Source organism: Lepidochelys olivacea (assembly GCF_965140295.1).
Source record: "Lepidochelys olivacea isolate rLepOli2 genome assembly, chromosome: 1".
Taxonomy (NCBI): Eukaryota; Metazoa; Chordata; order Testudines; family Cheloniidae; genus Lepidochelys; species Lepidochelys olivacea.
The window spans coordinates 49,169,532-49,196,302 of NC_140411.1; the positions used below are offsets into that span (position 1 = coordinate 49,169,532).

At 40.9% G+C, this 26,771-nt stretch overlaps 1 protein-coding gene across 3 annotated transcripts in view; it reads left to right on the forward strand.

Moving 5' to 3' along the window:
- Positions 1–26,771, forward strand: part of B3GLCT (beta 3-glucosyltransferase) — a 137,852-nt gene that overhangs the window by 44,516 nt on the left and 66,565 nt on the right. The window contains exons 1-3 of one of the 3 annotated variants that reach the window (XM_084612211.1): positions 4,937–5,897; positions 6,034–6,136; positions 23,962–24,038. In XM_084612211.1, the coding sequence (XP_084468337.1) occupies positions 6,134–6,136; positions 23,962–24,038 (80 nt within the window). In that variant the 5' untranslated portion in view covers positions 4,937–5,897; positions 6,034–6,133. Of the gene's footprint in view, positions 1–4,936; positions 5,898–6,033; positions 6,137–23,961; positions 24,039–26,771 lie in introns of those variants that run through there. The other 2 variants (XM_084612210.1, XM_084612209.1) reach the window with 2 other exon arrangements.

The window sequence follows — 26,771 nt, forward strand, 5'->3', positions numbered from 1 at the left end:
GATTCATACTTACCTTTTAGGCATTTCTTCACTCTCCTTATCTCTGTTCATTTTTAATTTAAACGTTCCTTAAAAGCCAAAACTCTCTGTACACACCCCTTTGCAGCAAAGCAAGGCAACCCAGGCAAACTGCCATGGTGGACTCTAACCATTGTTTCATGTTCTCTATGTATATAAATCTCCCCACTGTATTTTCCACTGAATGCATCCAATGAAGTGAGCTGTAGCTCTCGAAAGCTTATGCTCAAATAAATTTGTTAGTCTCTAAGGTGCCACAAGTACTCCTTTTCTTTTTGCGAATACAGACTAACACAGCTGCTACTCTGAAACCTCTAAAACTTCTATAAGCCCTGCCTGACTTGTGATGGACTCATCCTTGTGATCAACTGACATAGCTGATGCCTTTTCTGTCTGGGGGACAGTTACATCCCTGATAAATATTTAGTGTGTAAACCCTTCTCATTGAGGACTTGCAAGTTGAGGCCTGGGTAAGGAATGGTGTCCCTAGCCTCTGTTTGTCAGAGGGTGGAGATGGATGGCAGGAGAGAGATCACTTGATCCTTACCTATTAGGTTCACTCCCTCTGGGACACATGGCATTGGTCACTGTCAGTAGACAGGATACGGGGCTGGATGGACCTTTTGTCTGACCCAATATGGTCATTCTTATGTTCTCATGGGTGGCAGAAACTACACCTACTCTAGCAATTGATTCACGTTGCCTTGGACCTCCAGGAGGCCTCTTAGCAATCCAAACGGTCATTCTCAGTGAGTGACCCTCTGAGTAGACCTCAGACTCAGGGCTCCAGCAGTGAAAGGAGGGCAGGGAAGAAAACTCCACTGAAAATGGATGCCTATCATCCCAGCATTGGGGCCATTGGCATCAGCTGCCACTGTTTCAAGACCAAGGCTGTCAGCCAATTTGAGGGCGAACCTAGAGCCAGGACTGGAGATCCCTCTTGTAGGATGCTGTGTAGGTTAAGTATAAAATTAAAGAATTAAAGTTAGTTTATTGGTCAAGGAAATATATATATGTGTTGTAAAGAAAGGGCCTGACTAGCAAATAGAAGGAAGGCCTTGAAAATAATGAGTTATTCTTTGAACCAGACATCCTCCCTGCTTCATTCCTTTTCACTTTATAACTCATGAGATCAGGAGAAGTTTCTAAAAAGTAGACCTTTGACCAATAGGGGTGTCTGCAGATGGTTTTAAATCACACAAAATTTTGTCTTAAAGGAGCCAACATGGACCTTTGTGCCCCCATACCAGTGTTCTCCTATGTGAACCCAGGTGCAATGAAAAAGCTGTTGGTCAGCAGGAAGGAGGGGAAGAGATAAAGAGGAATGGCTTTGGGAAGAAAGGAGGTTGTAAATCTTATCTGGATTAAGATTGGAAATAAGGATGAACTGTCTCAAATTGGTTTTTATCTGAAGTCAGAAATTGGCAGTGACATCACTTGTTTGTTATAAAAAGTCCACTCTTAAAGGGAATGTCTACAATGGCATGTGGCCCATTGGCGACTGCCAGTAGCAAAAATCCCCAATGGCCAAAAATGGGACAATAGATGGGGAAAGCTCTGAGTTACTACAGAGAATTCTTTCCCAGGCATCTTCCTGGTGGGACTTGCCCATAGGCTCATGGCCTAACTGATTGCCATATTTGGGGTCGGGAAGGAATATCCCCCCGGTCAGATTAGCAGACCCTAGGGGGGTTTTCGCCTTTCTCTGCAGTCCCTTGCAGCTTTAAACTAGTGAAAATGGTGGAGTCTCTAATTTGAAGTCTTTAAACCGTGTGTAACAGGGCATAGCAGAGCCCCCTTTGCTTCTGCTCTGCTCCAAAAACCACTCAGAGACCTTCAGGTTCAGCAATCAATGGTGCAGTTTATTTACAGCATGCAATCCCACCATCTTCTCATCCTATACAGCATGGGGATTTCAGCCTTGAGGACTCCTTAGCCTCTGCACCCAGGAGGGAAGAGCTACCACTGTGGCTTCCCCGCTGCTTCCTTCCTCTCGGCCTTTATATAGCCCCTTGCTAATTAGGCTGGCAGCTGTTTCCTGTTTATCAATCAGGTGCAGGTTTCTCTAGCCAGCTCCAATTTTCCTCCCTTAATTGGAGCTAGTGTGACAGAGGGCTGGCTCAGGAATTCCTGCCCAGCACACTGTCACACCGTGATTTGAGGACTTCAGGAACTCAGCCAGAGGTTAGGGGTCTATTAGAGGAGTTGGTGGGTGAGGTTTAATGGCTTGCAATGTGCAGGAGGTCAGACTAGATATTCATGATGGTCCCTTCTGACCTTAAAATCTATGAGACTGCATCAGCCTCAGCCAAAATTCCTCTTCCTATAAATGAGAGCATACTGGACCTAGCCAAAGGGCTCTGGCAAACTCCAGCCACCATCCAGACCATCTCCAAGCAGGTGGAGAAGCACTATCATAAGTCCCCCAACCCCTACCAAAACTTGGATCACTTTTATTCCCACCCAAATCCAGGCTCATTGGTAGTTGCATTAGTGCAGGAAAAGTCCAAAATCAACAAAAGGCACGCCCAGGAACAAGGACCCCCGAAAAGCTAGATGTGTTTGGGTCATATGCCTTATTGAAGCTAAGTGTGGCAAACCTTCAGGCATTATTTGCAAGATATAATTTCCTTATGTGATAGAGGGTGATCTCTTGGTGAAAGTGCCACAGGATTCAAGGGAGGAATTAAAGGAGATTATCAGAAAAGATGAGATGGTGACCAGAACTGCAGTACAGGAAGCCATGGATGCCTCTGATGTAGTCATGAGTTTGATGGCCACAGCTGTGACCATGAGGTTTGCCTCTTGACTGTAAGCATCCAGAATACCAATACAGTCTCTTTTAACCACATACAGATTCAAGGAGCTTGGTCCCCAGATGACAATGAATTGTATATGAAACTCCTGCAGCTCAAAATCCTCAGATTGTCCTGTATATAGTGTCCCTACATGTTTTCTGGAACTCAGTGGTGCAAATTTTCACAAACATGACAACTGTGCACTACTTAAACAATGGGATGCTCATTTCTCACATCTCTGTCTGGAAGCCATCAAGCTCTGGATGTGGTGATGTTTCAGTGGGTGACCACACTAGCTCTTCACCTTCTAGGGGTCAGCAACAACTTGACCAGTATCTTAAGCAGGCAGTCAATGACCAGCCATGAATGGTCCTTGCACAGATCCATTGTAAAACTGATATTCTGTTATTGGGGAATCCCCTCCCCCAGACTATTTTGCCTCGAAAAACAATGCCAAATGTCAAAATTCTTCTTCCAGGAGAAGACTAACCAATGATTGTTGCCAGATGCCTTCCTTCTACAGTGGAACAGATACTTACCTTACACTTTTCCACTGATTCCTAGAGAATATCCAAGATCATGAGAGATAGGACTGTCGTGGTTGTTGCCCTGTATTGGGTGAGGCAGTCTTGGCTGACAAACCTGTTACAAATGTCTGTTCAGTCTTTAGTTGAGCTCATGCTCTGTACGGGTCCAGGAAAATTTGGCTCAGAACAGGAAAAATCTAAATGGAACAGGTTCTCAATATGGGCAGCCCAGCATGGCTGGGTCTCAGTCCAAGACTTGATACTGAAGATCCTTGACTATCTACTACACTTAGAACAGGCTGGCCTGTTGTTCAGCTCTAATAGTCCACTTCACGGTAGCTTCGGTTTGCCACCTGCCTGTACAGTTGTCAAGGTGAATTTAAATCACTAGATGGAAAGCCTTTATATAAATCATCAATTTTAATCAACTTTTCCATTTGCACTTTTATTTTGTAAAGAACGGTCCATTGTCATTGGTTCCTATAGCAATTAAAACAAGTTGATTTACAGTGAAATAGAGCCTTTACACTAGATTTGGTGCATCTTTTTGCTACTTAGGAAGGTACACTATAACCTATACACATTTAATTAAGCAATTACATAGGTTGATATTTTCAGATTCTTATTGTACATTTTTAGTATGTTAGAAAATGGTGAATGGTATTGCTTATTTACTAGATAATTAACTTTTGGTCATGATTTGTGTCAAGCTTCATTAGTATGGTAACTGTAATTTAAAAAATCTATTTTTATTAAAGCAACTTTAAATGTTTTGGATACATAAGCTCTTATCAAAAGATTTTTCACATTTACAGCTAAATGAGTTATTAAAGGAACAGAGGGATTAATTTTAGTCAGTGACTTAAGATGATAATGCAGGTCAGGTGTATTTGAAAATTTTCCTAGGCTAAGTGAAAGTGATTGGCTCTTAAGTTCCTACATGCCTAAGGCTATGTCTACACTAGAGAGCTTACAGCAGTGCAGCTGTAAGATCTCTAGTGTAGCCACACTAAGCTGATGGGAGAGAGCTCTCCCGTCTACATAACTACCGCTGCTCAATTGGGGGTAGATTAATTATGTTGACAGAAGAAGCTCTCCCACTGACATAGCATTGTCCATAACAGTGCTTATGGCAGTGTGACGTATGTTGCTCAGGGGTTTGTTTTTTTCACATCCCTGAGCGACATAAGTTATACTGACATAGGCTATGTCTTCACTACCACTTAAGTCTCTTGAAAATGAGACGAGTCTCCTAAGTTACTTAGTCTGTGCATCAAACTTTTAGAACTGTAAGTTCTAGATCTAGTTTTAGATCTCATCTCCCCCCCCTCATTTTTATTTTTTTTCCAGCTCCCAGTTGATTTCTCAACTTTGAATGAATTAGTCCAAATGAAGAAAATATTCTGTGTTCCTGCAGAAGAGGTTACTACTGTAAAAAAGCTGGTTCAGCACTTCGATAAACTCTGGTCCCAGCTGCTTAACTGGAGATGCACACCAGTTCAGTGGTGTGACTTTCTTAGCAAACATATACTGCTTGAATGTTTCATTTCCAGCCCTGAAATTTATTATGATTGATTATTAGATGCCCATTTAATAGTAGCATCTTCTTCAGCAGTGAGGCATTTACCCTAGTATGTTGAGTTGAGAATATTGCCAAGAAAATGAGGTAAAGTATTGGGTATTTCTTTCTTCAATGTCTCTTAAGTGACTTCTAAATTTCAACAGCATTAGCAGTACAGTAGCAATCTTTCTGCAGCTTGTCCAAGGCTATGGAAATAGTTTTCAGTATATTCAGCTTATCTTCTACATTTCTCTTTAGTCCAGTGTTGACTACTTTGACTGTGTTAGTTCCATCTGTTTTGGCATGATTTTCTTCACAAATTGTCATCTGAATAGGCCAGTTCTTAATAAATAGCTCAAAACAAGTCAATCACTGAATCCCATAATACATCTTGGAGATGAATTAGTTGGGATCATCCTGCTCTCTTTACTTAAGCTGAAGCAAAGTGGTTGTTACAGAAAATGTTGCAATTTCAACAACGTTTTCCTTTATTCCTGGAGTTGAACTTAAGTCTTTAGCTAAAAGATGCATCAGATGAGCACTGCACCCATATGTTATAAGCTTCAGGTTCCCTTCTTCAAGATTTCTTGCCTTTGCTACATTTTGCAGCATTATCTGTGACAAAGCTACATATGTAAGGCTTGATTTTTTTGTTCAGTTTCTTATAGCTTTTACTGCTGTTACTTTTAACTATTATGCTGTATGGCTATTCCCTGATGTATAATTTTTTTTCTGCAAGATAGAAAACCCCATCTTTTTTTTCATACAAACACATTACTAGAACATTGTATACATTGCTTCACCCCTCAAGACTCAGCTTAATGAATTTCCCATTAATGTTTTTTTGCACAGTGTTCAATTTTTTTCTCATACAGGAATCTGCCAGCAATGTTTGCTCTGCTGGGTGGAGAGTAGCCTGGTTGTAATGATTGAACCCTATGAGATGTTTGTCCTGAACAGGATAAAAGGGAGAATTTACTGTGTAAATAAACTGTGAGCAATCCTTTCATCTATGGAGTCTTTCTGGAATTTGCTGGTCTTGATTAGGAACTCATCCATGTTTTTATTGGATGATTGAAGAAAATCTTTTGTTTAAATACAGATAATTTACTATCCGATGTATGCTTAGTTGCAGCACTGCCTGTGTACCAGCAGATGACTGAAGTTGTAGACATTGCAGATGATGGACGTTCATAACCCGTTATGTCTAAGCTGGACCTTGAAACAAAATGGTAAAAAAAAGTCACTCACTCACTATTACTCAGTGCACTGCTTCTTCTTCTTTTTTTTTTTTAAGACTGTAAATGAAAGATTCCGCTTACTACAGCTATTTTAACCATGGTTTATATGATATAATTTATTCTAAACCCAGTTTTATAGGTAAAATAATAAATCATAAGAGTTATTTAAACCTATTTAAACCTTTATCTCTAGCAACACACCAAACAGCTTGAAAAAACCCTATTTTAAATGTTAAAATTCGTAAGTGATTAATAAACATTGCTTTTAAACAGGAAATCTTTACTTAGGATGTTTGATTATACTGAGCAATAAAATTAGTCAGAAGTTCTGTAGTAATAGTAAAAATGCAGCTGATAAATACTCCCACAACAAAGTAATATACCAATTATATTTTGAACACAAACATTTTGAAATTCATAAGTAAGTGTAATCCACCCAAAACACAATTTATGACAATAATCTGTTATCATTTACAAGCACAGTAAGTCATGGTAGGCAGTCCATAACAGTGGTCCAAAAATAAGTTTACTAACCAGTTGATCCTGATTGTTCAGACTTGTCCACATCATCTTCAAAGCCATTGCTTTCTGAAGAATATTTTTCATATTATTTCATTCTGACAACCAGGTCTTGCATCTCTTTATTGCACTGTTTATTTTGATAAGTGTTCCTTTTTTTACCTAGAAATACAGAAATTCCTTGAAAATATTCCCACGTTAGTCTTTTTTACAAGCTCTAGCCATGGCAGTTTTTTCCCCGTCAGTTCCCAGGTATTGAAATCAACACTAGAGGCTTCACTCTAAAGAATATTGTTCCTTTTTCCCAAGTGTCCTGCTCTGCTACCAGTGTTGCTCATTGCTGGTTGTGCACGCTTTCTCCTTTGTTACCGGGGCGGGAGGAGGGGGAAGGGGAGAGAGAGGGAGGAAGAACTGACGACAATCCAAGACTTTTGCTGTGTAACCCACATGTCTTTTATACTGTGGTGTTTTATTTAGGTAGAGAGGAAGCAGTTGAAAAATTAATGGATTTCTGTTTGTATCTCTCTCTGTGTACACATGCAAACAGATTAAGTAAGTGGTTTTACTCTGAGTGCCCAGAATCATGGGTGGTGGGTAGCATAGGCAGGGGAAGGCTGTGTCTCCCCAAACAGCCTGGAATAGCCCTGCTCACACTCCGCTCCCAAGCCCCCTCCTGCCTACTTCCAGTTCCCTTCCCTTCCCGCTCTTCTGTGGCCGAGAGGCTGGGGCAGGTAGGCTGGGGCCGGTGTGCACAAGACCCCCAGGCCATTCCATGCTGCCTATCTGTCCGGCTGGTGCTGGGGCTGCGCTGCCTGCTCTGGCGGGGGATGGGTGGGGCCTCAGGCAGAGGAGGAGGGGGTGGGGGCTAGCCTCCCCAAGCATGCGTTCACCCACCGTGCATGGCAAGAACCATCCAGAAAAAAGTGCTGGTATTTACTGAGCAGATCAGTGCTTTTCTGTGAGCTGGAGAGTAAGTTTCCACGGTGGATGGAGTCATACATATTCATAATTTGAAAGCTGAGCCAATCAGAGGGTGTCAAGGCTGATTATTCCCCCCCAGGAAGAGTTGAGAAAGAAAACAAAGGAAATCAGCTGTTTCCACCAGCTAATTAAACAACATGTGCACAAACCTCTTAGGGACCCAAAAATCCAGTCCTGTTCTTAAAAAAAAAAAAAATTAAATTTTATTAAAAACAAAAAGAAAGAAAAATACAATCTGGAATTTAGGCTTTTTGCTAGGTTTTTTTAAAAAAACACAGTTACAGGGATTAAGCATCAAGATAGCTTCTTGAGGTCCATCTTCAAGGTTACAAGCAAAACAAAAGCTGGGGTTAGCACAGAGGAGTCCACAAGTCATAAAGAAATAAAAGAGAGAAACCTAATCGCGTCTTCCTCGACATTTCCTGATCTACTTACATATCTGGGGTTTAAATGAGTAGTTTCTAAGGTACGTTCTGATGATTTTCATACCTGGCCCAAAGCTTTTTACAGCATAGTTCCAGCCCTGTCTCTCTTCCGGGAGAACAACACAGACAGACAAGGGGGAAGACAGGTAAAGCAAGTAGAGAACAGCTACTAACAGGGGTTTTATAGCTAACTGGTTGGCAAACTGATGACGACAAAGTCATCACAGGCTTTGGGACCTGGCCTCTTACTCTAGGAGACACCCTCATGTATTCCATCAGGATCATCCACTGAGCATACCTGGTTGCTGTCCTACTTCTGTTTTATAGCTTCTCTTTACTTGGCCTCTGTGATAAATGAAAGGGGTGGGGAAATAGCTTCCTTTTATGGACACGCAGCTAACCAGTTAGCTATAAAACCCCTATTAGTAGCTGTTCTCTACTTGCTTTACCAGTAAAGGATTAAAAAGTCCATAGTAAAAGGAAGTGAGTGGGCACCTGACCAAAAGAGCCAATGGGAAGGCTAGAACTTTTTAAAATCAGGGAAAAACTTCCCCCTTGTCTGTCTGTGTTGTTCTCCCGGAGGAGAGACAGGGCTGGAACTATGCTGTAAAAAGCTTTGGACCAGGTATGAAAATCATCAGATCATACCTAGAAACTACTCATTTGAAACCCCAGATATGTAAGATACTTTTTATCTTTTCCCAAACCATGTCTTCAAACCTTGTTTGCCTTATACAGTCTTCCCAGTTTCAGGGCTGCCCCAGGTTCCACAGCTCTGGGGCAGCCCTGCCACGCAGATTTCCCCCAGGCAGGGGACATGAGGATTTCCAGACTCCTGGGCTGTCTAGAATCCCAGGGAGCCAACTGGTCCTTGAATCTGGAAGCCTTCAGGTCTTTGGCCCTAGGGCAGTCTGTATGGTAGGGCGCCCCTGGAACTGCAGACCGTGTTAACCCACCCCAGGAATTCCAGGCTCCCTGTTCAGTGACGGTGAGCTTAGAAGCCCTGGTAGCTCACAGCACTTTCAGGCTCACTGTCAGACCCAGATGTGGAGGTCATGCCTAGTGGTTGGAGCAGGAGTCAGGCAGCCAGGTATTGGAATCCGGGTCAAAGGCTAGATGTCAGAGCCAGAGTTAGAGGCCAGGAATCGGAGCTGAGAGTCAGAACCAGGTTATCTGGAGTCAGGCAAGGCTGGGTCCAAGGCAGGAGCAGGGTGGGAGCAAGGCTAGGAACAAGCAGGCGCAAGAGCTGTTGCAGCTGTGGGCAAATGCTTTGAAGAGCCACCAAACTGCTGCTTCTGGGCTTAGGAGCTGGCCTATTGACTTTTCCCACTAATACCACAGAGAGTAGCCAATCAGGCAGCCTGCTACAGGCAAGCTGCACTTGTTAGGTTGTCCAGAGACTGCTGCAGGTCCAGATTCCTTATACTCCCAGCTCCAAGGTAGGGAGCCTGGAAACCCTGGTGTGGTTGGGCTGTCCCAGAGCTGCAGACCCTACAAGCCTGGGGTCCTCAGCCCTTAGAGCAGACTGCATGGCAAGTCTCCGTATCAGTCTGCCAGGCAAGCTGGCAGGGAACCCTGCCTGTGCTTGCCTGAAAGGTCATCAAATCAGACTCGATTTTTTTGAGAGAAATTTTGGGTTCGAGCAGGTATTTTCCAGCACAACTGTTTTATCAGAAAATTTCTGACCAGCTCTGACCAACCTGCTTCCCACCTTTGCCTCCTGTCTATCTAAATTGTAGCTGTTAGCATTCTTGCTCGCTCAACACTTCAGCATCATCACATATCTCCCTTTTTCCCCTTAAAAATCCTTTTACTCGCTTCTTGTCTTTCACCTCATCAGATGCAAGCTCTTTGTCCTTGCTTTCAGTTCCTTATGTAATCTTGTTGCACATATATCTCAGCTTTCATTTCTTTCTTTCCTCCTCCCTTGGGTCCTGGCAGTCTTCCCAATCTTCTCCCCTTATTGCTCCCTTTTGTCTGTATTCCCCTCCTAGTTTTATGCCCTCTATCATCCTGTGCCGAGAGCAGTCTCTTTTCTGCTTGTATGTATTCTTGTACTTCAAATGCCTCCTTAACACCCACATCTAGGAATATGTTCTATCTTATCCCAAATCATGTCTTCAAACCTTGTTTGCCTTATACTGTAAGATACATAGGTAGATAGAGATAGATAAATGAAGTGATATCTAATAAACATAATCAATGCTTATTTGTAATGAGTGCAATTCATCACCCACTGCTTGTTCCCTCAACTCTTCCTTTTGTGTCTTGTAGGTAATAATTGGATAATTATATATTTCTAAAGTTTTCTAACCTAGATGAAAAACCACTGTACGCCTTTGTGTATACTTATACAAATGTCATCCCAGTCGCATATTCTCTGGCAGCATTGTTTACTTTACACTTCAAGGCAGCTGTGACACCTGTCATTGTTCATTTTTGAATATATTGCTTAGCCTGCTGATATTCATTCACCTTTAACATCAGCATACTGATCTTCATCATGCTTTCATCATGGTGCACACTTGGACACCAGTGGCTTTTAGTCTGTTGTTGAAAATGTAAAAGGATCCAAATTTCTTTCCAGAAAGAGGGAACTATTCAGAGCATATGCTTTAATGTAGTTTACTGCTTGTATAACATCCACCATAGCATTAAGGCACATTAGCAATGTCTTTGCAGCTAGGACTTTGATGATGGATTCCACAATGAGTGACAGTCACTCTAGGTGACATGCACTTTACCTTCTGCTGAAAGCTGGACCGTGTACCCATCATGGCTGGAGCACCGTCGGTATGGATACACAAAGATTTTTCCACTCAGTGCCATTGCTTTTGAAAAAGGCATTTACCTTATTGAAAACGACCTATGCTGTTGCTGTTGTTTTAAGTTGTTCACAGAATAAGAATTCATGCTTAACATCCCCAGCATTAATATACTGCATGAGCACTATCAATTGTGCACAGTTAGTAACATCAGTAGTTTCATCAAGTTGCAGGCTGAACATACTGAAAGCAGAATATTTAATTTCATGCACAACTTGTTCTTTGATATCTTCAGACATCTCACATATTCTGCGTTTCACAGTATCATTCGACATGGAAAGTATGTTAAGCTTTTTGGCAGTATCATTGCCAAGCATAAGAGACACAATGTCTTTGCATGCTGGCAGAACAAGCTCCTCACCTCTCATATGCAGCTTTTGGGTATGAGCAATTCATAGTGACACAACATAAGAGGGCTCCACAGCTGAGGACGTGTGCTGTTGGAAACCTCCATCTGCATCAAGCCTGGCTTTCTTTGTTGCTTCTTCTCAGCGTTTGGAAAAATCCACATTCAGATTTTTAAGCTCAGGATGTCTAGTTTCAAGATGTCGCTGCAATTTGCATGGTTTCATCAGTTCATCAGACAAAACTTTGCAGCAAATGATGCATTGCGTTTTTTCAATACTGGAGGTGCCAATGCTGGTAAAACCGTGTTTAATGTAAGACTCTAAATACTTTTGCGTTTTAGCAATAGAGGGGGCCATTGTTTTCAGAAAAGATATGCGCCTGTATGTCTGACTGTTAAATAATAAAGTATTTTTTCAGCTGCTGAACAATCAAGCGGATGGTGTTTCAGTCCCAAGGCTGGCCTTAGGGAAAAATGACACCCTGGGCAAACTTCTATTTGGTGACCTTTCTTTGGAGGCAGAGCAGGACTGAAGGTGGAGTGCAGTTGGGGTGGGGCTGGGCTGGAAGGGTTGGGGACTGTGAGCCAGACCCAGGATGGGGCTCAGGATCCACAGCTCCATGCGTGGTCCGACTCTGGGCTGACAACCCTGCATGTGGCCGGGCTCTCAGCCACACACCCGATGGGGGTCGGGACTCACAGCCCTGCGTGTGGGCAGACTCTGGGCTGACAACCCAGCATGTGGCTGGTGGTCGGGTCAGGGCTCCTGGCCAGTGGTCGGGTTGGGGCTCATAGCCCCGCACGTGGCCAGGAGTTGGGTCGGGGCTCACAGCTCGTGACTCCCACATAATCAGCTCACAACCCCCTAAATGGTCACAACCCCAAGTTTGAGAACCCCTGTTTTTAGGAGACATTCAAACAATATGCCATAATCAACTCATTTGATTTTTTTGGGGAGGGACAGCAAGAACATCTGCTGAGTTTGACTGACCAAGAACTTTAGTAATGGAGATAGTTTTACAAGCTGATGCAAAAATCTTCAAGGCAACATGTATGAGAGAATGAAATCTTCATAATTTAACATTTATAACAGTTCAGGTCTCAAAAAAAGAGAGGTTAGAGAAATTATGGGAAAAAGGTGACGTATAGATGAATGTGTTCAGTCATTAAGGTATTGGAATGTGATTCATAACAAAATGTTACAAATGTTAGATGTTTGTTACCAAATGATCTGTTGGTGATTCTAGTGTTTACTAGTAGAAATGGGTCTCATTCAAGAAAATAGTTAATTTCTCATTAGTTAGTAACTACTATGATTAGTAGTCCTACTACTCATTACTAACTACTATTGCTAGTTTTTCAATAGAAAGGAAAAATTTGGCCCAAATTAAGAGAATATTGTTTAAAAAGAAAAAAGTTATGGAGAGAAAAAAGGTCCAAGCTTCAGAATCACATAGCAAAATGGCAGGTTTCAGAGTAGCAGCCGAGTTAGTATGTATCCGCAAAAAGAAAAGGAGTACTTGTGGCACCTTAGAGACTAACCAATTTATTTGAGCATAAGCTTTTGTGAGCTACAGCTCACTTCATCAGATGCAGTGAAAATTTCCACTGCATGCATCCGATGAAGTGAGCTGTAGCTCACGAAAGCTTATGCTCAAATAAATGTGTTAGTCTCTAAGGTGCCACAAGTACTCCTTTTCTTATAGCAAAATGGGTTAGCACTACTGAAAAGCATATTCTGCACTTCACATCATACAACATCAACAGTCCTGCCAGAAATGGTTTATTGAGCTTGCCAAAGGCATAATTACAGTATATTTTTAAAGTTCCCATCTGTCTTGCTAGTTGAGTTCTGATATTTTTCCACAAGAATCATTCCAACTGAAACATATGTAATTTTTTCACATGCATTTTGAAGTTAGAACGTGCTGTAATGTTGCCCTACTTGGCATGTGGGATGTAATTAGCTGGAGAAGGAAAGGGGGAAGGTGGTTGTGTTTCGGTTTTTTTGCTTGTCTGAAGAATTCCAATTCTAGTAGGAACATTTTTTTTCAATGGTAGATTGGGTCTGTACACACCCATTGGTCAAAGCTCCTGAAATAGTCGGATAACATGGTGATAGTTGTGATATTAAAAATTTGACTAGAATAAAATAAATTCTGATGCCTGTACCACTACCTCAGCCACTAGATCACCTCTATGATCCTCAGTTGTTCCATTCATCTATAGAGGTGGCAGAATCTGTTTCTTGTGTAGTAGTAATCTTCAGTTCTTTGCACAAGAGTCTGAAGATCTGAAATTTTAATGCTTTCCAATAAGTAGAAGACTCTGTCTTTCATATTTATGTGGACAATGATGAGTACCTTCTCTTATGCAGTCTTTCTAATACTGGACAGTTTTCTTCTTCCCATAGTGAGTTTTTCCTTCTGACATGCAGTATGTTGTCCTGCCTTCAGCGTGCAAAACAATTGTCCACATTTCTGAACATTATGACCTACTGGTAGAACGATCTGCAGCTGCTCTCAGTGCCAATATCTTTTCTTCTATCTCTTCAGAGTTTTCTCTCTCTGCTCATTGTCCTTGTTGGCATTACATTTTCAAAAGTGACTGAGTGCCTCAGTATTTGGGTGCCCAACTTTTGAGACCCCTCTAAAAGGGTCTGATTTTCAGAGGACAAGTGCTCAGCACTCTGAAAATCTCAGGCCTTTTAAAGTTAGATTGAGCTCCAAAATATAGAAGCATTCAAAATCATTAAGTCACTTTTGAAGATTAAGGCATTAGCTTCTATTCAGATCTTTCCTCCTTAAAGTCATCTAGAAATAGGTGATTCTTTGAAGGTTTGAGATAAAAAGAAGTTTTGTATATTTGACTTCTTCTCATCCTTATCTTTGCTTTCTTCTAACTATTTCCTTTTGCCACTTCTTTATCATTGTGGTCTCTGCCTTTATGGTCTATGCTTGTTTCTTGCATTCTGCAGTACTATCTTTTACAAAATCTTATACAGAATATTTCTAACAGCCAGGTTGAGTTCATAGACATTAAAAGTCCATGTGCTATATCTAGCAGGGCACATACCTGCCTTGAACCTATTGAAAGATAAATATTTTAGATTTTGAATTCTTCTACATCTTTAATATTTTGAATTTTTGAGGAATTGTTTAGCAACTGGCAGCTATATAAACCATGTAACATATTACTGTCGCTAACTATGGGCCTGCTCCTGTTTCCATTGAAGTGGATAATATTCTCGATTTCTCTGTGAGGAAGATTAGACCTGTGCCTCCAGTCTTGGGAAACTTTGAGTGTTCTTAAGCCCCATTCATAGGCAGGAGAGCTAGGGATGCTGGGAGTGCTGCAGCACCCCCAGGTTTTATGTGAGGCTCTGGCCCTTGGCCCGGGGCTCCACTCCCTGGCCTGGGGCTCAGATCCCAGCCGCTGGCCCCATGCCTGGGATTCTGCTCCTTGCCTAGTGTCCATCTCCAGCTGTGGCCCCAGCTTTGGCCCCCTTACCCTTGTCCAGGTCCCCCCCCCGGAGACATGACCCTGCTGCAAGCCACAGCTCTGGGGGATGGAGGGGCATGTACAGGGGTAGGGGAACATGAGGTCAAAAGTAAAAACTGCTTTCAGCACCGCCACTATTAAAAGTGGTCCAACGCCACTGGCCCCATTAGCTTCACAAGAGGTGTTGAGCATTTCTGGTCAGAATGAGACTTCTCCTTGAGGTGACTTGAGCATTCTTCTCATCCCAAGGTAGTCCACCCAGATTGACAGTGCTGGTAAATATTAAGTCAGAAAATTTGGTTGCCTACAGATTTTCAAAATGTGTTGATTGTCCAGTTCCTAGTGGATAGATGTGTGCGAAGCCATGGATTTGAATAGGCAGGAAACTGCATTGTACTTTCATACCTACAAGCAGCACCTTCAGAACAGAATTGATACATGTTACTGAAGAAGAGGGTGGAAGAAATTGGGCTTCTACATAGGGATAATGGCCAAGCATACTTCTTGTGTTGCATAAATGATAAATAAATAAAACATATTGCAGGTCTCTGATGTGGACAAATAGAGGAAATAGGCTTCCCAGTCTGTCAGTCTAGCAATTTTTAAAGTATTATATTTCCATTAAAAATACACTGTCAAAATGTCAATCAAATGACAAACACATTTGAAAGATCATTATAATGTATTTTAGGTTCTACAAAGATATTTACCAGTATATTTGTTGTAAAAATTGCTTCTTGGATATGGAGCCAAACAGGTAATTGCTGTGTAAATGAAGACTATTAATTCATACTGAAAATCTTGTATGGGTTCTCCAGCCTCATTGATACTTTTTTTAGACTGTCGAAAATAAGACTTTGATGGTATATAAACCCACACCAAGAACAGGCACCAAAAGATAGAAAAGGACAGATTTAATTCAATAAGGTTCATCCAGGATATTGCAGGAAACTGCCATAGCTATCACACTATGATTCAGTTTCTTTTGGAATTAAGAAATGACATAGACTGTCGATCCTTATAGCTGTACTACAGACTTTGAGTATTTCAACATGAAGGTATATGGGATGCATGGAATGATTCTACATCCTGGTTCACATACTACAACTCTGAAAATATTCAAAAGTTGCATCAGTCTTTTTTCTCATCATCTGCATTTTGCCTTGTCACAAAATAATCAAATTACATTTTGGGAGACTGTTTAAAGCCAGCTTTCTGAAGAACAGATGGGGGAGAAGAAAAGGGATATAATATAGAAAAAGATAAAGTGAGAAAGAATGAGACAATAAACAGCTGAATCTTGATTTCCACCCTCCAAGAAACTTGTGGGGGACATACACCATACATTTGATCCAAATTTTCTATTAAAAATTTTAACTGAAATGTGCTAGTGCTTTGAATTAAGATAATGAAATATTAAAAATGGCTATCGTGTTAAAGTGGGAGGTGAGGAAGTTGTTGGGCTTTTTTGTGCAATGACACTTGTCAACACAGTTGTTTCACTGTTGATTCAGGGTATTTTTAGAAAGACAAAATGCATATTATTGATTATTTTCCCATGACTTTGAACAATGGTACATCAGACGCTATATAGATCTCATTTGCAGACAACATTTTTTGAATGTCTGATAAAAATAAAGAGTAAAACTACAAGACAGCTAGAGATATTTAAATACAGAATAACAGAGAAGAATACAAAATCCTGGCCTAAGTTTTGTGAGTGCTTGTGGGTTTTTGAGAGTGCTTATTAAAAGAAGCATCAATGTGTTTTGTTTCTGAACTGATTTGTTTTACAGTCTTTTTAATATTGCAGTTCTGAATGCTTTGGGTTTAAGCCAGGTAAAAATAGTCTCTGTTCTTATTTGTTTAATATCTGATCTGCGCCTGGGAAGAAAGCATATTTTTGTTTGCATAGCAGAGCACCCAAGGTTATTCCAACCCTTTTTGGAAGAGAACTTGGCAGTGTAAAATACTTCAGGGTGCAAATCTCAATTTAAAGCACCTATTATAGTTAAGTCAGAGTATTTTACACATACAGTATGTTGTCCTCCTTCCTGGGAAATCCACATACAAAAGGTTGAGTAATATAGGTTAAACGCGTGAAGTCCTGTGAGGGGGGTCTTAGAAATCAGTTTTAATAGACATCTCATCTTTGTTTAGGTTCCAATCCTGGGATTGGATTTGCATCCTGAATTAATAAAGACTTTCTTCTCCCACAATGCTCGCAAGAAGTCAACATATCAAAATATTTATGTAACTCAATATTAATCCTTCCTCTGGTCTTCTCAGTGCATGAATCCAGAAAAGGTTTATCTTTTGGATTGTAAATTCCTACTCTAAAGAGCTATCTTCACTTTATGTCTTGTTGGCAAGGAATGAAATGATCTATCATTAGAATTTTATATGCATTGTTCAGATTGAAAGTAAACACAAAGGTTAATGCTTTATTAGATGGCAAACCCTGAATTCTTGCTAAAGCAAACACAAGTCACATTTTGATCACTGAAAAGTAAGATTAATTCCATCATTGCTGTCACCTGAAAATTGTGGAGTTTGGAAATTGAAATATTTTTATGCTCCCTCTCCTCCCCAATAATTTCTGAAAGTAAAGGCGCTATTCTTGAGCAGTATGGTTATTTTGAATTTAGGTACATATGTGACTATCCAATCGTGAAAGTGGATATATTTTGAAATTTTTTTCCATTAGACATTTATGTTACTTCAACTTTCTGGCATCCTGGTCAACTGAGCAGTACTTTGTAAGAAGAACGTGTTAATGTCTTAACCTAGTTTCTGGGAATGTTAATGGTAAATGTAAATACATTTATGAGGTTACTTGCTTTTTAAATATTTATTTTGGTGGCTTATTCCAAAATCTTCTTTCTAACAGAATCTAAGAGTACCTTTGGGCACCTTGTCAGCATAATGCAAAATAAAATTTAGGGGAATGGCCCACCAAAAACAAGCAAATATTGGTAAAGGTGCCTTATTTACAATACTAGGCTCTAATTCCACAGAAAGAGACTGCAATATTTATATTGTGACCCACTGAAGTCAGTCAGACTCCATGCACATGCAAAAGTCTGTTTCAGGGTATGTCTGCACAGCAATAAATCAAATCAATAAGTAAATAAATAAATACCTGTGGCAGAGAATCTTGGAGCCCAGATCAACTGACTTGGGTTCCTGGGGCTCACACTGTGTGACTAAAAATAGCTGTGTAGATGCTGGGACTACTGGAGCCTGGGCTCTGAAACCCAGTGAGGCGGGGGGGGGGGGGGCTGTCTTGGAACCCAGGCTCCTGCCCAAGCCTGAACACCTACATGGCTTTTTTAAGTCTTGTAGCTAAAGCCGGTTCACCTGGGCCCTGAGACTGTTGCTGCAGGTTGTTTGGTGGTTGTTGGTTTTTTTGTTTCTTTGGGTTTTTATTTATTTGTTTGTTTGTTTGTTTATTGCTGTGTAGACAAACTACTCGTTAGTCTTGGTGGCCCTGATTCTGGTCCCATTGAAATCAGTGTTAAAACTCCCTTTGATTTCAGCGGTGCAGGATTGGGCCCTGGCAAGGTGAGTCCCCATCTGAGGTCCATGCAATGTGGTAATCTTTTTGGATTTCAAACATCTTTCTCTTGATTGATAGAAGCAGAGTATGGCTAAGACCTTGACCTCTTTGTAGAACTGCACTTGTTTTTATAGAACCGGTCCATTTTTCAAAACAACAATCCAAACACTAGAGAAGTAGAGATTTTAAAGTAACACTGTTACATTATTGTTATCTATATTCAGAGGGAGACTTAACACAGAATAATTTTTTTTTTCCCTTGCTGGTAGCTACTTGTTTAAAAAGCTTCTAAAATAGGCAAATTAATGGGGAAGGATAAAAAATACTAACTAGTTGATATTTGCACACCTTTTGTTCCTTTGGGCGGAATTCCTAAATTGTGCACTTCATAAAAGAGATAAACACTGTACAGTTCTGGGCAGAAGTAGTAGGTCAAGGCAACCTTGGATAAACAACCTAATAACTGATGATGTGTTAAGTTGAAATAAAGCAATTTTGTTACTGATAGTTTCATGCAAAACCAATATTTTTACATCACTTGCATTTTTTGTTTGGATAAAATTTTGTGAAAAAATGGTTCGGGTTCCTTGGAATATAACTGGTTGTCTGATGCTTATCAATAAGGAATCAGGAACAGCCAGCATGGATTCACCAAGGGAAGGTCATGCCTGACTAATCTAATCGCCTTTTATGATGAGATTACTGGTTCTGTGGATGAAGGGAAAGCAGTGGATGTATTGTTTCTTGACTTTAGCAAAGCTTTTGACACGGTCTCCCACAGTATTCTTGTCAGCAAGTTAAGGAAGTATGGGCTGGATGAATGCACTATAAGGTGGGTAGAAAGCTGGCTAGATTGTCGGGCTCAACGGGTAGTGATCAATGGCTCCATGTCTAGTTGGCAGCCAGTGTCAAGTGGAGTGCCCCAAGGGTCGGTCCTGGGGCCAGTTTTGTTCAATATCTTCATAAATGATCTGGAGGATGGTGTGGATTGCACTTTCAGCAAATTTGCGGATGACACTAAACTGGGAGGAGTGGTAGATACGCTGGAGGGGAGGGATAGGATACAGAAGGACCTAGACAAATTGGAGGATTGGGCTAAAAGAAATCTGATGAGGTTCAATAAGGATAAGTGCAGGGTCCTGCACTTAGGACGGAAGAACCCAATGCACAGCTACAGACTAGGGACCGAATGGCTAGGCAGCAGTTCTGCAGAAAAGGACCTACGGGTGACAGTGGACGAGAAGCTGGATATGAGTCAGCAGTGTGCCCTTGTTGCCAAGAAGGCCAATGGCATTTTGGGATGTATAAGTAGGGGCATAGCGAGCAGATCGAGGGACGTGATCGTTCCCCTCTATTCGACATTGGTGAGGCCTCATCTGGAGTACTGTGTCCAGTTTTGGGCCCCACACTTCAAGAAGGATGTGGATAAATTGGAGAGAGTCCAGCGAAGGGCAACAAAAATGATTAGGGGTCTGGAACACATGACTTATGAGGAGAGGCTGAGGGAGCTGGGATTGTTTAGCCTGCAGAAGAGAAGAATGAGGGGGGATTTGATAGCTGCTTTCAACTACCTGAAAGGGGGTTCCAAAGAGGATGGCTCTAGACTGTTCTCAATGGTAGCAGATGACAGAACGAGGAGTAATGGTCTCAAGTTGCAGTGGGGGAGGTTTAGATTGGATATTAGGAAAAACTTTTTCACTAAGAGGGTGGTGAAACACTGGAATGCGTTACCTAGGGAGGTGGTAGAATCTCCTTCCTTAGAGGTTTTTAAGGTCAGGCTTGACAAAGCCCTGGCTGGGATGATTTAACTGGGAATTGGTCCTGCTTCGAGCAGGGGGTTGGACTAGATGACCTTCTGGGGTCCCTTCCAACCCTGATATTCTATGATTCTATGAATACTTGTGGCTTCAAAGCAGTTTAAAATTGATTAATATAAATACAGATTTAGTTTTAAGTGAATTTAGTTAGGTGATCACTCTCGTAAAAAAAAAAGCAGTTCATTGCATTTGACAGTAAGAATTCCTGGCACGATGCCCTTCTTTATGAGTTTTGAGCTCAGAGACTTGCACTGTCTTTTCACTATGTCAGAAATCCTATAGAGACCTACAATATGGTATGTCTTTTTAAAGGAAAATCCAAGAGAACCTTTTGGATATATTTTGCACTTCTCCTGTGTGAGAGGGTTGAATAAATTGCTACATAGGAACATAGAACTCATCCTGGGTCACTGAGTCCAGTCTGCTGCTGTCAAAGGCAACCCCTTCATATAATCTTCATGAATTTATCAAGCTCCATCTTAAAACTAGCTAGGTTGTTCACCCCTAGTATTCCAACTAGAAGGCTGTTCCTGAACCTTACTCCTTTGATGTTTAGAAACTCTCTTCTGATTTTCAGCCTAAATTTATTCATGACCAGTTTATACCAATTTGTTCTTGTACAAACATAGTCCTTTATTTTATCTAGCTCTTCTCCCTTTCTGGTGTATATTATGTATTTCTACATAGTCATAATTTGTATTGGGCATGCATTTGTTGAAGCTTTGATCAGATGACTTGTAGTTTAAAAACAAATATCACCATCCACTACTGAGTTTTATATTTCACTGACAATTACAAGGCACTCACATACAATGGCATGTAGAAGTCACACAGGGCATGTTACATATATCATAGCAATATCAAGATTGGATGACTTTCTAAAAGATATGCCCTAGCTCAACTACAAATTGTTGGGTTAGACATAAGAATTCCAGGGTGAACTTCTGTGGCTGTGTTATGCAGGAGATCAAACTGGGTAATCACAGAGGCTCATTCTGGCCTTAAAATCGATGAAAGTTCTAATCTCTTCTTGGTTAGTACACTGCTTCTTTACACATTGGCTGTAGCTGTACAATTCTGATAGATTTCACTGTACAGCTGTGAAACTATATCCAATACTATGTGAATTTAGGTATTTGCATACCAGATTTGGTTAAATTAGGTTGCATAGCCACATTCTGCCAATATTTGTCTCAGATTAGCAGTTAATCTGTGAAATTTCAGTATTAACAAAAATGTTTAAAAAATTATTAGACTCTGATAAGCCATTCTCAAAATATTTAGCTTACTGATGGAGAAGATTTTTAATGCATACAGCTAGGAAAAGTCATGGCCCTGAGTTCCATTTCTAGCTCTGCTTGATTCACTGTGGATTGAGCAATGCTTTTAGCATCCCTCTGCCTCATTTATACACCTATAAAATAATTTTATTACAGCTTATCTACTGGTGAGTTATAAGATTGCTTTAATGTTTATAAAGTACTTTGAAGACATGTACCTAACCGTTAAATAAATGTTTGCTTGTTTGTCTTGTCTGTGCAGATTGTAAGATCTTAGGGGCAGGGACTACTACTGCCTGTATGTTTCTAAAGGGCCTAGCACATTTTGGGCTGAAGTGCGTTACGCTACGTTCCAAGCCAGAAGTGACTTTAAAAAAGTAATTAAAAAATGACCAGAACGCCTGATTGAAAGGGTGCCCTGGTGGCTCCGGTCAGCGCTGCTGACTGGGCCTCTAAAAGTCAGGTCGACGGCGCAGTGGGGCTAAGGCAGGCTCCCTGCCTGCCCTGGCTCTCTGCGGCTCCCAGAAGCAGCAGGCATGTCTGGCTTCTAGGTGCAGGGGTGGCCACGGGGGCTCCGCATTCTGTCTCCGCCCCAAGCACTGGCTGCAAGGTTCCCATTGGCCGGGAACCGTGGCCAAGGAAAGCTGTGGAGGTGGCACTTGCAGGGGCAGGCAGCACGTGGAGCCCCCTGGCCTCTCTGCCTAGGAGCTGGACATGCCTCTCTGCCTAGGAGCCGCCTGAGGTAAGCACCACCTGGCCGGAGCCCACACCCCAACCCCCCCACCCCACCCCCCCAGCCCTTAGCCCCCTCCTGCACCGAAACTCCCTCCCAGAGCCTACACCCCGTGCCCCCTCCTACACCTTAACCACCTGCCCCAGCTCTGAGCCCCCCCCGCACCCAAACTCCCTCCCAGAGCCTGCACCCTGCACTCCCTCCCACACTCCAACCCCCTGCCCCAGCCCTGAGCCCCATCTGCACCCTGAACCCCTCATTTCTGGTCCCACCCCAGAACCTGCACCCCCAGCCAGAGCCCTCACCCCCTCCTGCACCCCAACCCCCTGCCCCAGCCCAGTGAAAATGAGTGAGGGTGGAGGAGAGCAAGTGACGGAGGGAGGGAGAATGGAGTGAGTGAGGGACGGGCCTCGGAGAAGGGGCAGGGCAGGGGCAAGGGGTGGGGCAAATGTGTTCAGTTTTGTGCAATTAGAAAGTTTGCAACCCTAGCATAATTTAGCAAGGCTTTTGGCAGAGAGATGTGAAATGCTGAAGTAGGAGCCATATAGACAACCTCTGTCATGTTGGAGAAACATATGTGCTATGACAGAATAGATTCTGTAGACCACTGCTTGAATAATAGGAGAAGAATAGAGTTGGTGCATCTCTGGAGATGGATAAAAGGGAAGATCGGCACCCTAACATTTTCTGGTTTTAGAGAGAGTTAGGAAAGAAGGAGAAGGACAGCACCAGAAAGAGAGAGCTTACAAGAGCAGAATGTAGACTAAACCTAAGGGAAAGGGATAATAATAATAATATGTGTACAGGAAAAGATATTGTGCTAAGGATAAGATTGTTCCCTCCATTTCCATTAATGGAGGAGCCTCTGATATGAGGAGAGGGAGAGTGCTTTTTCTGAGCTTCATCCCATGGGTGCTTCCCAAAAGAGAGGAGCTGAGCCAAGGAAAGGTGATTGAACCAGTTTACTTTGTTCAGACTGCTCTCTTCCTACATATACTGTAAATTACCCTATAAATTTTGTGTGTAACTCCTGCTTATATCCAAAGTGTATATTAATCCAGCCCTTTCATCCTTTTGCTTTCTTACCTAGAACCATTAGATCATATTGTTATGATATTCATAAAATGTGTTCTGATAACGTGCAATGGTGGTTCTTGAATCACACTAACAGTAAACGGCCAAATGTTGTTTGAAATTTTAGTAAAACATATAATGTCCTGTAAAATACACTGGATTGTTGATTTAAGTCTTGACTGGAAATCTGGGGACACTGCATACTTGTAGTAACTACTCCTAACAATACCAGTGGAATTGGAACAAAAACAATGGTGTCATCAAGAATAGTGGGCTTTATGTTATAATCCTCTGTTAGATGATAAATTAGCTCTATAGAATTTAATAAATATTTCTGGTTAACATAATTTATGTATAATTCATTAGAAGAGTTTGATTACTCCACTTTCATTTATAGACACTGTCTTTATAAGATAAACATTTCATTGTTCCAGAAGTGGTATAACCAGATAGATTAACCAGAATAGTTATAAATTTCACTGAAGTGAGAGGTGCATTAGTTTTATACCTGAGAGAGGGTTTAGAAACAAGAAATTGCAAGAAGTTCCCTCTCCAAGAGTCTGAATTATATCCCTCTGCTACATCCCTAGTCTCTTTTAGTCTACAAGCCTGTTTGCTACTCAGTTCTATGGAAAATAACAGAGTGAAATAGTCTTTCCACAAGAATTTAGTTTTAAAATTAATTAGGCATCTAAGAAAATACTGTGTTGTAAAATACTTTGTTGTCTCATAAGAATATTTTTGGTTTTCTTAAAGGAATTACCTAGAGTTCTGCTTATTCATCAGATGGACAGACATGATGGTGCATGGACCATACTACCATTAATGCACGAGTAAGTTAAAATTCTGTACAAATTGTTGACATGCTTTAATGCTTTTGTGTAAGTAAAAACATCAACACCTGTGAATCTCTTTTGTTTGTTCATTAGCAATGGTTTAAAAATGGAGTTTTAACTTTGAATTTTTTTGCGCTTCTTAGTCAGTATTAAAAATGTTTCCTAAAAATAGTTTTCCAAAACAGTTTGCTTTTAAAATTCACTAAATCAGATAAAACATTTATCAAATATAAAGAGATTTAAAAAGTGAAGTAATGTAACATAATTGAACAATCAGCTTCCTCCAAAAATCAGTTACTAAATTACTTACTAGAAAAAGTGAACTAATTCAAAAGAAATATAATTTTGTTCTAATGTTTGAGAGCTCTACTTTCTAAATGGCTTTGTTTGCTATACCAAATATTTCAATTTTAATACAGCCGTTCTTCAGAGGAAGGGAATTCCTTTTCAACTTTTGTCACCTTATCTGGTCAACTTCAAATTTACCTTTGTGACCTGTCAAAACTTCTTATTTTACATGTTGCATACTAACGGTATTTATGCGAATAGGTTCACTGATAATATGTAAGGGGTCATACTATTCTGTAATAGCAGTAGATCACAAAGGTAAATCTGATATAAACTGCTTGTATAATTATTATTTACATCCATGCCCAATACCCTATGGCAGGTGGCAGAGTATAGGACACTATGTGGAGGTACAGAATGATTCTGTTGAGTTGTCCTGGTAGCTAGACTAGATAGGTCTCATTTATTCTGATTCACTAAAAGTATGACATTGTTTCTGAGGTGAGAAAGGTAGGATGATGTATGTGATGTCCTTCGTGGAGAAACCTTAGTAGCTGCCAGCTGAAAAGTAGACCCAGGATAAGGTTTAGGTTTAGGTTTATAAGATAAGTCCTGCCCTGGGGAACATAAGTTAATTAATGAAGGTAAAACACCAAGAAGGGGGTGAGTTTGAATGGTAATGCATTGTGTTGTACTGCATGAAAACTGAGATGAAGGATCTCATCTGTTTACATGCACCTACTATTGTAGAATCTGGATGATATTTACATAGGGTACAAAACAAACATTTCCTAAAGTTGGGGATGTATATATCCCAAACCCTTACAGATGCAAGCTAATTTCTCTGAAGGAGTCAGAGATGGGAAAACTCAGATGACAAACTAAATATCAGTGGATTCCAGGACTGGTTTTATTTAACAAAGATTTAAATTTTACAGTATATTCCATAGGGGCCAGATGTGGGTTCAGACTGTTCTAGTGGAAGTTAATTCTAAAAGTGAAAGTTCCAGTGATTGCTGCAATGGGACCTGCATCATGAAGGGCTTTACAGATAGTAACCTACCAACTTGAATTTCACCTGGAAGTAAATTGGTAACCAGTGCAGAAAACTTAGGTAATTTGCCAGCTAATGAGTCTTACAGTACGTGTAGGAGGGGTTCTTGCCTAACTATCCTGAAATTAAGTTCAGTCCTCTGATTCCAGGCCTTCTAGAACATGCTAACCAGTGTAGGACTCCTGATGACTCATGTTGTTTTTCTTATTCTGTTCTGTAGTTAATCTTGATGGAGAAAATTATATTTTCCATTACTGTCCTTACCACTGTTCAAGAACAGGGATTTCTTGCTGGAAAACTGTAGTATAAAAAAAAAATTCATGACAAGTTGACTTGCATTTAAGCAAGGCCCTCATAGAGAAACTTGGTTGAATTTCAAGTAAACCTTATTATTAAACAACTAAAATGATAAGTCTGCTGAAAGTAAGCAAAAAGAAATAACCCTTACATAGAATACAGAGTGGAGTCGCATCTTACACAGGGATTAGGTTCTAAAGTCAATGTGTAAGGCGAAAATCGCATATAGTCAAAATTACCCTTGAAAATTCCTTAAATTACCCATAAAGTACAGTATACTGTACATGGTTTTGTGTATACAACCCTGTACAGTAATAGATGTAAATGTATAATGTATACAGTATATAATAAAGAGTACATATGCAAAATATAATTTTACAGTACTGTATTTTTAATTGCAGGGGGTAATTACAGGGAGGTAATTACAGGAGGTCATTAGGGCTTGATGTTGATCTAGGAGACGGAGGTGACGGAGAGCTTGGGTGACGGAGAGTGAGTCGTAGACGAAGTGGTTGGCTCCGGTTCAGCTTGAGAAGTTGATTGCGTAGGCTCATCTGCTGCTTGTTCTTTTTCCTTGAAAAACATGGTGATCGGCAACTGTCGCTGTTGTCTCTTGAGCTGCTCAAACATTTCTTGATATGGTCTCAAATCGTCCGTAATACGAGGCTTCGTTCCATAGAGGGATTGTATTCAGAAATTAAATCATTCAAGTGTTTTGCTGCTTTGAACACTTCAGCAAATTTATGAAGATTCCAACTTGCTGGCTCTTCCTGTTCGTCGTCATCATCTTCATCTTCTATAGACAATTTTATCAGTTCCTCTAGCTCTTTGTTAGTCAGTGTTTCTCTATGGCCCTCAATTAATTCTTCAGTTTCTTCCTCAAGGATGTCAACGAAGCCATCACCACCCACTTGCCTGGCCATCTGAACAATGTGTTTCGCTTCTTTGTCAATGGTTGGGAAACCCTTAAAATCATTCACACATTCTTTCCATAGGTTTCGCCAACATGCATTGACTGTTTCAGGCTTGACTACATCCATTGCCTGTTTAATATAAGTGATGTAATCGGCAATGTTGAAGGACTTCTAACG